Source organism: Kogia breviceps, chromosome 12 (assembly GCF_026419965.1).
Source record: "Kogia breviceps isolate mKogBre1 chromosome 12, mKogBre1 haplotype 1, whole genome shotgun sequence".
Taxonomy (NCBI): domain Eukaryota; kingdom Metazoa; phylum Chordata; class Mammalia; order Artiodactyla; family Physeteridae; genus Kogia; species Kogia breviceps.
The window spans coordinates 41,298,068-41,311,760 of record NC_081321.1 but is presented as its reverse complement, the minus strand read 5'-3'; the positions used below and the strand labels follow the sequence as shown (position 1 = coordinate 41,311,760).

Sequence of the window (13,693 nt, the reverse complement as noted above, 5' to 3'; positions counted from 1 at the left end):
GTCCCGACCTGGGCAGACTCTGTCTCACTGCATGTTACCGAGGCACTAACACACTGGGCCTGAGCAAAGGCAACCTCACCGCAGGCCCCTCTCTCCTGCCCACGGCATACTCTAGGAGGATACAGTAAGGCTGTTGCTCACTGGAAATTCCCAAGAACCACCATCCAGGACTAAACTCACAGCCACTCAATCACCGGGGGAAAGGATGTGGGAGGAGCAGGGTCGGGGCACCGACCTCAAAAGGTAAGAGGCATGCTGCAAAACACCCACCTTTGTCCTGGTAGATGAAGGTCCACGAAAGTTTTAAAGCTACAGTATCTATGATTTTTAGCTTATGTATATGCTCCTTGGGGATGGTAAGTTTCATCAATTTAGCGTGGAACAGTGTCCCATTTAGGGACACTAAATCCGCCTCTTCCAAGCTTCACTGGGCAACCTTCTAGTTCTACAAGAGCTAAAATGTGTTGCCCAAATAGCCCGTGCCACCCTTACTCTTCATGATTTTACAACTTGATCATAAGCTGCATCTGAGCCCTCATCTTACCACATGACAGCATCCATCAGGCAGGCCAAACTGATAAGAACAGCCTATTACAACCCATGATTATTTTAGTTATTCTTCCGTGGACCCTATCCAAACTCCCTACAGCTTACTTGGGATAGAACAGACGACAATTCTACACAACTCTGTGATCCTGAATAGCCAAGATGATCTTGGGAGGAAAAAAAAAGAGAAAGAGAACAAAGTTGGAGGGCTCACATATCCTGATTTAAAACTTACTACAAAGCTACAGTTATCAAAACAGTATGGTACTCCCCGAAGTACAGACTATAAATCAATGGAATAGAATTGAGAGTCCAGAAACAAATCTATACATCTATCATCAACTGATTTTCCACAAGAGTTTCTACAACATTTTGGGGGTGGGAAGACTAGTCTTCAACAAACAGTGCTGGACAACAAGAAATCCACATGCAAAAGAATAAAGTTGGACCCTTACTTCACATCATATACAAAAATTAACTCAAAGTAAGTCAAAGACCTAAATATATGAGCTAAAACTTATATTCTAAAACTTTTAAAATGAAAGTAGGGGTAAATCTTCATGACTTTGGATTTGGCAACAGTCTCCTAGATATCACACCCAAAACACAAGCAACAAAAGAAAAATAGATGAATTGGCCTTCACCAAATTAAAAAATTTTTGTGTCTCAAAGGACAATATCAAAAGAGTGAAAAGAGAACCTACAGAATGGGAGAAAATATTTGCAAATCATGTATCTAGTAATGGTCTTGCACCCAGAATATGTAAAGAACTCTTAAAACTAAACAACAAGGCTTCCCTGGTGGTGCAGTGGTTAAGAATCTGCCTGCCAATGCCGGGGACATGGGTTTGAGTCCTGGTCCGGGAAGATCTCACATGTGGCAGAACAACTAAGCCTGTGCATCACAACTACTGAGCCTGCACTCTAGAGCTGGCGAGCCACAACTACTGAGCCCACGCGCCACAACTACTGAAGCCCGCGCACCTAGAGCCTGTGCTCCGCAACAAGAGAAGCCACCACAATGAGAAGCCCGTGCACCGCAAGGAAGAGCAGCCCCTGCTCGCCACAACTAGAGAAAGCCCGCGTGCAGCAACAAAGGCCCAATGCAGCCAAAAATAAATAAACAAATAAATTTATATTAAAAAACCTCAACAACGACAAAAAATAATTTTAAAATGGGTAAAGGACCTGAACAGACATTTCTCCAAAGATATACAAATGACCAAAAAGTACATGAAAAGATGTTCAACATCATCTCAAATGCAAATGAATTTCAAATTCAAATGGAAATCAAAACCACTTCACACCCACTAGGAAGGCCATAAGAAAGTGTTAGTGCAGACTCTGAGGAAACTGGGACCCTATACACTGACAGTAGGATCATAAACCAGTGCAGCCACTATAGAAAACAGTTTGATGGTTCCTTGTTAAATTAAACATTGAATTTCCATACAACTCAGCAATTCCACTCCTAGGTGTATATCCAGAAGATTGAAAACAAGTGTTTAAACAAAAACTTGTACTCGAATGTTCATAACAGCACTATTCACAACTGTGAAAAGGTGGAAACCCAAATGTCCACCAAACATAAAAAGGATAAACAAAATCTGGTGCATATTCACATGATGGAGTATTATTCAGCTATAAAAAGGAATAAACTACTGATATTCACTACACTGTGGATGAACTCTGAAACATTATGTTAACTGAAAGAAGCCACATACTGTATGAGTCCATTTATATTAAATATCCAGAAAGCATTATTAGTGGTTGTTAGGGGCTTGGGGGAGAAGATGGGGAATGCTGGCTTAATGGGTTACTGGGTTTCCTTCAGGGTAAATAAAAAGTTCTGGAACTAGAGAGTGGTGATGGTTTGTGTAACATTATGAAGGTACTTAACACCACTGAATTATATACTTTAAAATGGTTAAAAATGGTTATATGTGTTTTACCACAATTTTATAAATACCATAAATCTCTGTAAAATAGTATGTATAATATAATCTCAATTACAAAACAATAACAAAAACCTAACGCGAGCATACCAAAAAAAATGGAGGTACAGTATCCTTCCCAAGTCCCTAGGCTCTCAGATGTCCCAGGAACCTGTAAACTCCTAAAGGAGGGAACCAATGTCCTTCTCTTCTTCATTTTCTCACTGGTATCCAGCACAGTGATCAGCAAATAGCACCATGCTTAATAAATCTCATTCAACAGATCTCAGCCTAGCAATCTGAGAGGGAAGGGGCTCTGCCAGAGTGGACATGCTTTTATCCATTTTATATACCTGTCTACATTTTCATTTTTGAAAGAGTTTTACTGCTTTAAGAAGAAAAAAGAAAGGGCTTCCCTGGTGGCGCAGTGGTTAAGAATCCGCCTGCCAATGCAAGGGACACGGGTGCAAGCCCTGGTCCAGGAAGTTCCCACATGCCGCGGAGCAACGAAGCCCATGCGCCACAACTACTGAGCCTGCGCTCTAGAGCCTGTGAGCCACAACTACTGAAGCCCGCGAGCCTAGAGCCCGTGGTCCGCAACAAGAGAAGCCACCGCGATGAGAAGCCCGTGCACCGCAACGAAGAGTAGCCCCCGTTCGTTGCAACTAGAGAAAGCCCGCGTGCAGCAACGAAAACCCAACTTGGCTAAATAGAAAAATAAATACATTTTTTTAAAAAAAGAAAGTAAAAAGTTGTTCAGTAACTACTGATTTAGACAACTGCCAAAATGTTTATGAAAATCTTGAATCGGGTTTAAAAATGGAGGTGTCTGGCACTAAACTATCACAAAGTAGAGGTAATGTTTGTTTCTCCGGGGTGGTGGTGGTGGTGGTGGGGAGACAGCAGGTAAGGCTGCAGAACTGACACAGTACCAGGCAGAAAAGTCCTGCTGCATTAAAATACAGCAATCAGATGCTACTGCTAACAAAGACTCAAGTTGCATTTCCAGCTTCCACAATCATCAAAATTAGATTGTAAAACTACACTAAAATAAAACAAAACAAAAACTCTTAAGTACCCAAGAGCCATAATAAAGTCAAATTTTACATGTGTAGTTGGTGGTATCTAAAACATCCAAAAAGTATACTGGTAAAAAGCACTTATGAAAAAAATGTAACTGACTTAATAAAGGAAGCTATTTGTATGATGAGGGGAAAAAACGCACAGATTTAACAATAAGACATTTGATAAGCTTGGTATTTAATTTCAATCTGGGAAAAGGTCTCGGAGTGGGTTTTGCATAAGAGAAAGGTGTTTGAAAAGCCAGCTCCACACTATATCTATTCTACAAACTGCCTTTCTGACATTCTACTTGGAGACATACCCAACCCCAGAGAGCTGTTTAAACAAGTTCACCCTTAAGCCTCAGGTCTAGAGAATGAAAGCTTTGTTCTCACTCAAAAAAGACATTTGATGTTTATGCTAAGGAGACCTGTCATTGCGACTTAACTTATGGCTGACTGTAAATGCCTGAACATCTAGCAAGGGCCCACCTGCTGCCCAGGAGAATGTCAAGGTAAAGCTGGAAGGAGTGGCATCGCTATGACAGAGCATGTCCAGTGTTCCTGGGACCTAAGTGCACAGACTCAGCCGTCACATTCAGACTGCCTACTAGTAACTTGGTATTTCTCCTTTACTGACAAGTTTACATTGACATGTACAACCATTCTGTTTTCTTTCTTTGTTGTACTTAAGCAGACACACACGTGGCTCATTAGAGCAGGGGAGGGTATTTATCAGTGGTAGTCCTATTTGCTTCCTGACCTACTTACTATACTACAGATGTGTGGAGAGGCCACAGTGCACATCACAGTTTTGAGGGAGAAGAGGGATAGGAATGGTTGTTTCAAGCAAAAGAGGGATAGGAATGGTTGTTTCAGGCAAATGGGACAATGAAGGAGAAAACAAAATCAGCCAGGACGGAGAATAAAACTAAAGAGGTTGAGATCAAGTCCATCTGGCTGGAATAAAATGGGTAGGTGGTAGAATAAACAGAGTAGAATAAACAGAGATGCAAGAGGTGAGATAGGAAGCGTGATTAGGATGTTCCAAGTAACTCACAAATGTTTGCAGCATTTTGAGAGACTGGGATAAAAACTGTATATACAGGAGATAATAAAATTACAGCAGGACAGAACTAGAATTATTTACCTAGGATTTTGCTGAGAGGATGGAAAAGAAATGAATGAATTCAATTAAATTATTAAGTACTTAAAATACGCAAGGCTCTCTGATAGGACAAAGACATATAAAGAAAAATAAGGTAGTTCCTAGCATCAATTTTTAGGGGGTAGAGAAGTGAGAATGGGAGAAGCAGAAAACTATAAACCAGTGTGAACATCTATACCACTGATATGGACCAAAGAGAAAAGCAGAGAGGATGGAGTCACTGGCTGGGGGATAGGAGGAAGACAAAGTGGGTCCCACACCGGAGGATGGCTGGATTTGGATCTGGCTAAGAAGGCCAAGACCAAGAAAAGCACAAGGCATGTTAGGTCCAAAGTAAATAGACGTGACAACAATGCCATGGTTCCAGTCAGAGACAAGGGCAGTAAGGGAGACTAGGCCAGACTGCATGGATTGTGATGCCAGGCTAAGGGGTCTGGAGTTGATCCTGGAGGCCACATAAAAGTGACACAGAAGGTGCACTTGCCAAAGTTAAATCCAGTGGTAGGGAGGATGACAAGGGAGAGACAGGAGGCAGGGACTGGTTAGAAAGCTACTTTAATAGTCATTACAGTACATAGTAGAGTACAGGATTTAGAGCATGTGCTTTGGAGTCAGACAGACTTTAGGCCCACTGCTTAACCTCTCTATGTCCCAGTTTTCTCGCCTGTAAAATGGGGATGAGAGTGCCTCAGAGAATAGTTGTACAGAGTAAGTGATGTAGCACAAATGCTCAGTGTTAACACTTGAGTAGATAGTATACATTCAGTAAATCAGATGCTTTTATCACTACTGTCATCCTAGTGAATGAGAAGGGTCAGAGCTCTCTGTGGTTTTATGGTTCTTCTAACAAGCAGAAGTCAATTTGTGTGTAAACGTCTCAATGGCAAGGACAGATTTGTTCCTCAGTATCCTTCTCAACATTAAGCTTGGCCCTGCATATTAGGCATGAACATTGACTGAATTTGATTCAAGCTTATCTACTACAAGTGTAGAATGTAATATATACAAACATACACCAAGACAATATGCAAAGATTTGGGGTAAGGCAGGTTCAACACAAATACTTATTTTAAAAAATATCCTTGGGCTTCCCTGGTGGCGCAGTGGTTGAGAGTCCGCCTGCCGATGCAGGGGACACAGGTTCGTGCCCCGGTCCGGGAAGATCCCACAAGCCGCAGAGCGGCTGGGCCCATGAGCCATGGCCACTGAACCTGCGCGTCCGGAGCCTGTGTTCCGCAACAGGAGAGGCCACAACAATGAGAGGCCCATGTATCGCAAAAAAAAAAAAAAAAAAAAAAAAAACCTTCAATTCACAGATTCCTCAATTCAAAACATCAAAACCATCTAAAAACCTTATCTCCAAAGCACCCACAATCTCCTCTCTCCGCCAAACACTCACAAATATCTAGGAAAAGGTAACAGGCAGTAGGTGAAAGCCACATGTCGTCAAAGGACTTCTTTCCACATGCAAGGTCCATCCATGGGATGACAGGGTACCAGGTCTCAAGGAGCCTCAAGCCTATCTTGGGAGAGTTCTCTTATTTCCCTCTCCTGTTTTCCTTCTCCTCACATCACCATCTGACTCACCACACACACATTTTTAAAAACAACACCTATTTACTATTTCACAGTTTCTGTAGGTCAGAAGTCCAGGCACAGCATGACTGATGTCAGCTGGGGCTGCTTTCTCATCTAGGGCTGGGACGTCTCTCAAACTGACTTGTTGCTGCCAAACTCTAATGCCCTGTGGAAGAAGGACTAAGGCCCCCATTTCCCTCCTCGCTGATGGCCAGGGACCACTCAGCTCCTGAAGTCAGCCTGCAGTTCCTGCTCATGTGGCTCCCATGGGCAGTTCATACATGGATGTTTACTTTCTTCCAAGCCAGTTGGAGCATCTCTGCCTTCCTCTTCTGCAATCAGCTGAGAAAATGCTCTGCTTTCAAAGGGCTAGCTTGATTAGGTCAGGCCCACCATGATAGCCTGCTTATCTGGAGATGCACTGATTTAATCCCTTCACAATACAGTTGACCCTTGAACAACTCAGGGGTTACGGGCACTGACCACCATGGAGTCAAAAACCCAAGTATAACATAACAATCATCCCTCTGGATCTGTGGTTCTGCATCCGCGGATTCAATCAACCTTGGACCGTACAGTACTCTAGTCTGTATTTACTGAAAGAAATCCAAGTATAAGTGGACCCGTGCAGTTCATACCCATGTTGCTCAAGGGTCAACTGTACTACCTGCATTCATGTGTGACTGAGTAACTGGGAAAAGGTGTATATATACTTAACGCTAGGATATTTGGGGAGAGGAGAGCAGCGGGGGGACTGTGGTAGACAGAATCACCTTGTATTTTCTTTCTTTATCGTCTATTTCACCAGCCAGAAGGTACACTTCACCAAGGAAAGCATTTGTCTCCTTTTGTTTACTGTTGTATCCCTGCACCTACAACAGTGCCAGGTATATGGTAGGTGCTCAAGGGTTAAAGGAACCTTTAGATCACCAAAGCAGTACTTGATTTATGTATATGTACCTGTTTAGTTTATTCACAGGCTGGAAACGGGACTTCTAACTGTATACATTAAACTTTTGGTTCAGTGAAACCATTCAGGAATCCTGGGAATTCCACGATATAATTTTCTCTCTGCCACAATCATTGTATGGCTTTTAACAAAATACCATTGATTCTTGTTATTCATGGATTCGTATTTGTGAATCTGCCCACTTGCTAAAATTTATTTATAACCCCAAAATCAATACTCTCAGTGCTTTCATGGTCATTTGCAGACATGTGCAGAGCAGTGAAAACTTTTGAGTCACCCAATGCACACGTTCCCACTGAGGCTGAACAAGGCAATGCTCTGGCTTCTTGTTTCAGTTCATACTGTTAACATGTGTCCTTCTCATGGTATGTTCAGTGCCAGGCTTTTTGTCTTTTTGTGTTTTTTCTTGGTGATTTCACTGTTTAAAACAGCCCCCAAGAGCAGTAGTTTAGTGTTCCGAAGTTCGAGAAGACAGTGACATGCCTTACAAGAAAGAAAATACATACACTGAATAAGCTTCATTCAGGCATGCATTATAGTGCTGTTGGCCCTGAGTTCAATGTTAATGAATCAACAATATAAATTAAATGAGGTGTCTTTAAACAGAAACACGAACAACACAAGGTTATGTACCAATCAGCTGATGAAAACGTGTGACCAGCAGCTGCAGGGACCTAACCCTGTGTCTCCCCCGGGAGCAGTGGTCCAGTATTTGCTAATCCTGTGTTCAAGTGGGCCTCACAGAACACAGTTACGGCAAATAACACGACCTGACTGGATTAGCCCCATTTTACAGATGAAACAATGATCCAGACAGGGATGTGAAGTGGCAGCCCCCAGCGCACTCCAGCACACCATCCTGTTTTATTTCCTTCACAGCCCTCATGACTGATAACTGTGTTTACTCATTTATTTTCAGTCCGAGCCACTGCAATAGTAAGTTCCATGAGAGTTAGGGATTTTTGTCCATCTTGTTCCCTGTTACCTCCTCATGCCAAGAACCATTCCAGGGACATACCCAACCGAATGAATAAAGAAACCTCCTATATGTAATTGTGTAAATATTAGGGGGATTGATACTTTACTTTAAAGGGAAAGGCAGTTACTTTCATTATGTTAAATTCAAAATATTTAGCAAGACAAATGCAGGCTTCAGACTAAGTGGAGAGAAAGAGAACCAAAAAGAACACCAGAGCTGCCTGAAGTGGCGCTGTCTCAGACACCCGTGGGCAGGTAAGACTGCTGGGGATGGCAGCTGCACAGCTGCACCAAGCTCCCGAGACTCTACAGAGGAAGAAGAAAGCTACACTCTGGAACGGTATTTATCTGCGACGGAAAAGCCAGCAAGCAGAGAGAACAGGCAAGAGCAGAGATGCTGCCTCCAGGCTCAGCCGCAGGTTGAACCACGTGTGAGAGAGAGAAGCTGAGGAGAGCAAAACCCGAGAGCGGGACTCGAACCTGCCCGTGATGCCGTCCCTGCAGAGTGACAGAAATGTAGCCGAGACTGCCGGGGACTGGCGGCTCTGGAGCCGATTCCCTTCAAAGGTTTGGACACTCCTAGTCCAGGCGGAACTGATGGGCTCTGGAGGCCCGCAGCACTTCCAGCATCGGGGGGAACTGATGTGCAAGAGGACTCCAGGATTTTCTTCTTATGAATACAGAGAGGAAAATGAGATAAGACCCTCTTACATCAACCCTACTGTAACAGACAAATAGCACAAGAACTTGAGACAAAGAGGCGGGATTCCAGAATTAATGTTCACGGCTGCTCTGAGCAAAAACTGAACAGTAAACAATAAGGATTTCAAAATTAAAACAAAAGAGCCACTTCAGTATTCCAATTTAACCTTCAAAAATAAAGAAGATCTCAAGCACCGTGGACTGAGAATTCCATTCCACCTCAACACCCTGTACTCCTGAGTTATTATGAGAACAGACTGCGACGCAATTCAACTCGTGCTCCAAAATGCAACAAGCAGCTTCAACAGGCCATGCTGGAAGAAGCAGCACGCCTCATCATCATCTCCTGATTCATATTTTGGTAGCAAGGTTACAATTAGCTCACCGGTGGAGAATAAACCTATTTATAACACAGTAGTCCACCTGAAAGACACAATCATCTAAAAAGGTTTTTAGACAAAAATGAAGTGCAGCTTCTTCCTGTACTGACTGCAGATTCCCAAGGTCCTTTCAGATGAAGTCCTCAGTCTAACCTTCCTGTGTTCACAGGCACCATTCTGGCCACCTCTCAGCCTCCATGTTCTTATGTAACATTTACATAGTGCCATAAACATACCCAGAGTTGCGTAAGAATTAAAACGTTGCCAAACCAATAAAGCCTAAAGCAGGTCACTCCCTCCAGACTGCCTTTGATTAGCAAAGGTATGCTGCCCGGCCTAAGATGTAAGGGCCTGTCAAGAGACAGAAATTAACTTGAGGAAATCTGAAACGGGTCCACAAAAATGCACAAAGAAGAAGAAATAAACCACACTGTGACATATGATGCTTCCATCAATCCCAAGAATTATTCTGCCCCATAAGATAAAAAGTAACCCAACATTGCCTGGTCCCTGAAGTCAGAAACTGTGTCTAAAAATACCTCTCAGCCAACTGGCTATCAGTAAGTCAGTCTCACAAATGTCCCAATAAGAGCGACACAGACTAGTTCCTTACTTTACAGAGGCAAAACTGAGGCAGTCACAGAAAGGTTAAGTGCCTTATTCAAGGACAACCTGTAAGGGAGCAAAGTTCAGGGGCTGGAAACCAGCCTCCTCCCTCCATCTGGCTCTAACCTTTAACCAGAGTAGCCATTTTATTGTTTTAATCACATCTGTTCCCGGAGCTCTTAACAAAACTAATCTGAGATTCTCTTTTTCTCTATGAGAGTTCACTTTCACTGTAGTTCAAATTCATGTTCACTCAACAAAATTACAAGACTTGGCCTGAAATTAAATTTTTAGTTTACTCACAGAAATTAAAAATATTCCTATCAGAACCTCAAATGTCTCCCTTGTTGCTTTTGTCTTAAGAAATAAGTATCATGCTCTCCTGCTACTAATTCAATTTTACATTTTCAAGTACTAATGTGAAAATTCCAAAGGCAGGCCTTAAAACATGGCCCACATATCAAATGATGCTGTTTATAACCTGGAACTCATGCTTCTTATCACTGGCCTTTTACTAAGTCGACATTAGTTCACTATTTAATGCAGACACCGACCCCTTGCTGCCCTCATGTCCTGTCCAAGTACCAGGCATCAGGGCTGGCCGGTCCTGCCATTCCTCTAGCCCGCCTAGAGGAGCACAACAGAGGAAGTGCAGGGGAGGACAGCAATCAACTTCTTGTTATCCCACAGCCTCTATTTTCCCAGAACTGATGTCTTACTTGAAGCCTTTTGCAACAGTGGTCTCTGTAGCATGCACTATTGGCAACTAGATGTGTCCCGGAAAAAACTGTAGTGTCTGGCCAAATTTAAAGGCCTTCGAGAATGTTTGCTGGACACACAACCTAATTTCCAATTTACCAAAAAAAGAAAGCAACTTCCTATTATGCCCACCCATCCTCACGCCAACAACATCCATTTCAGGAAGGTTACAGAAAATGAACTCTGCCCCATTCAGAACCAGCTGGATTATCAATTAAACATTTAAGGCTCACAACAAGAAATATCCCACCAGACACTATACCAAACCAACAGGGACACGGCTGTTAAAAATCTTGGATATATTAGGAACAGGATAAAAATTCCTATGGAAGGAATTTAAAGATTTATTTATCACATGTAAAATGACAAACCTGAAGGCTGAGCCTCCTTACTTACTACCCTACTAGAGAAATAACATCGCGTTACACGCTCCAAGAACATGGACCATAATAAGGCCCAGCAAACATTATTCATGAAAACCATTAATTTACCATCAATGTCAGGCTGTGTTCATACACCTTCACCATGTCTATCAGACCCCACGGTGCATTACCTATGCCACAGAGCAGCGAGACCCAGGAACACGCATGAGGCGCCTTAGCAGAAGCATTAGCCTGTGAACAAAGACCCCACCGTACAGGCTGCACCACTGGGAACAAATATCAAGGCTGGAGGTAATGAACTTGTTTTTGAGACTCCAAAGTGGGATGAGGTCTTTTGTTGATTGTCTGGTTTACGAAGGAAGCCAGAACCCACCTGAGAACCATTCTTTTTAGTGGAGAGAAGAGAGCCACAGGACATACATTTGATCTCCCACTGCTGGAAGGTTAGGGGCTGCTGAGAAGTCAAAGCAGCAGGCTTTGTACATCGGGAGCTGATACAGACCTGATCAGCTCTTCCAGATCTATCTGTGGGTCAATAATCACTTCAATATAACTGCCAAGTATAACCTTCATCTGCTACCCCAATGCCAACACGCATTTGAGACGACTCGCTTAAGTTAAATATTTTAGGGTTTCATCTGCTCTCCTCAAGCCCCCAAAGCCTCACAAACAAGACACCCAGCTGAGTGTCCCACAGAAAGGGGCTACCTCTGCAGCGGGAAGGGTGCGGGTGCTACCAGGAAGCAGAAGCCTGTGGGGTTTGGAAGGCAAGGGGTGTGTGAGGTGGGGGAGTGTGTAGGGAAGGGGTTGGGGAGAGGGATTGTGCGGGAAGGTAAATAAATCCTGCCCAAGGGCCGGGAGCCGCTCCAGAGCTGGGGTCTTTAAATGATCTTGGGGGTGGGAGGCAGGTTCTAGGATGTCACCTGAAAGGCATCCACAAAGTGACGAAGTGAATGGGCCCCCTGGGGTAGGGTGGGAGAGGCGAGGTGAAAAGCAAATACACCTAGATGCAGATTAACTGTTCTGGAACTAGGTTTCCTAGGGTTCGAGAGATTCCAAAGCCAAGCTCCCAAAACGTTTAGGGCCCTGTTGGTCCCATTGCCTCCACAGAGCTTCCGCGGGGCATGTGTATTGGAGGGGTGGGGGGGCTGGCCCCACTGAACTCAAGGGACTGCGCGAAGGGGAAATGTGACTCGCTTTCCCAGAACATTAGAGAGGAAGGAGAGGGAGGGGAAGAGGCACCCCAAGCGCAGGAGCTCAAGGAAAGGTTTGAGACCCCTTCCCCTTTCATCTGAGGTGCGCAAGGACTCTCAACATCAGGATACCTCGGAGAGGCAAAGACCCCATCGCCCGAGCCCCACAATCTTGGCGGGAGAAAAGGCTCCCCCCAGGAGCATCTGGAGGGAGGGAATGAAGACCACCGCCCCTGGATACGCTGAGGGGCAGAAACGTGGACCTCCAAATATTGGGGAAGGAAACCCGCACTCCCCTCTATGGAACATGGGGGTGCTAGGAGCGCGACCCCCGAGAGCTCCCCGAATCCAGTTTCGCCGGGAAGAGGGATCGGGTCCCCAGGGGCCCGGTGTGAGCTCGGTCCCGGCTGCGCGACCGCGCCTCGGGGGTCGGGGGAAGCCGACTGGGGGTCACCGCGACTCCCCCGCGCCCCCCGCCCGGCCATATTGAGTGCGTGGGGAGGGGGCGCGCTGTAGTCAGGGGCCGCGGCGCGAGGCCTCGCCCTCGCCCGGCCCTCTCCATCCCGGCCCCCGCCCCGGGACTCACCCTGGATCCCCCGGGGCCCGGACCCGCCGCTGCCGGCAAGCAGGAGAACAACAAGGAGGAAGAATGAGGCTCCGGCCGACTCCGCCATAGTAACCACCGCCGCCGCCGCCGCCGCCGCCGCCGCAGCCCAGCAGCGCCCAGCGCGCGCGCGCGCGCCCCCGGCGCCTCCCCTCCTCCCGCGGCCCGGCTCCCGCCTCCCTCTTCTCCGCCCGGCGCCCGCACGTGCACTCCCGGCGGAGCCGGCGCCGCGGCCGCCGCGCGCGCCCCCGAAGGGCGGGGCCGGGTGCGCGCGGGCGCCCGCCTTAAAGGGGAGTGTCCCAGTTAAAGGGGTGGGAGGGGTTCGCGCCTCGGCCAACCTCACCCGTGGGTGCAGAGCGCTGCGCGGAGGAGGCCGAGCCGGACACGCGGCTTCTGCTCTGTCCTGCGCTCTCCGCAGCGCAGCGTGATCTTAACGGCACCGACCCCCATCCCCCGCATCGAATGTTCTACGAGTGCCGTGCGTGTTCCCGTTCCCTTCATCCCTACTGCTTAGCATCAGGCTCCCGTCACGTCCCATCGGGATCTTCGCAACCGTCTCCTAACTAGTCTCCCAGCCCCAAGTGGTCCCCCTGCGATCCACGGGACGCACAGCCACCTGTGTGATCGAATCATGGGATGCCACTTTTCAGAACATACCGGGCTTTTTAATGACAGTACTCAATCTTGGTGAGGGTGCCGTGTGAAGCACTCCCACTCTGCTGCAGGTAGAACCCTTTTGGTAAACAATTTGGCATTATGTATAAAATGTCTTAGAATATTCATACCCCTATTCCCTGTCTTCAAGAAATAACAGAAATGAAGACAAATATT

The 13,693-nt window shown here is 45.8% G+C and overlaps 1 protein-coding gene across 7 annotated transcripts in view; it reads right to left on the bottom strand.

The window, feature by feature from the left end:
• Positions 1-13,419, bottom strand: part of ACVR1B (activin A receptor type 1B) — a 35,300-nt gene extending 21,881 nt beyond the window's left edge. For 5 of the 7 annotated variants that reach the window (XR_010835811.1, XR_010835812.1, XM_067009335.1 and 2 more), the window contains exon 1: positions 12,845-12,966. Coding sequence is in view for 3 of the 7 variants with exons in the window: in XM_067009335.1 (XP_066865436.1) it covers positions 12,845-12,932 (88 nt within the window). In the remaining 4 variants the exon portion in view is untranslated. Of the gene's footprint in view, positions 1-12,844; positions 12,969-13,205 lie in introns of those variants that run through there. The other 2 variants (XM_067009337.1, XM_067009339.1) reach the window with 2 other exon arrangements.
• Between the last annotated feature and the right edge of the window lie 274 nt (positions 13,420-13,693).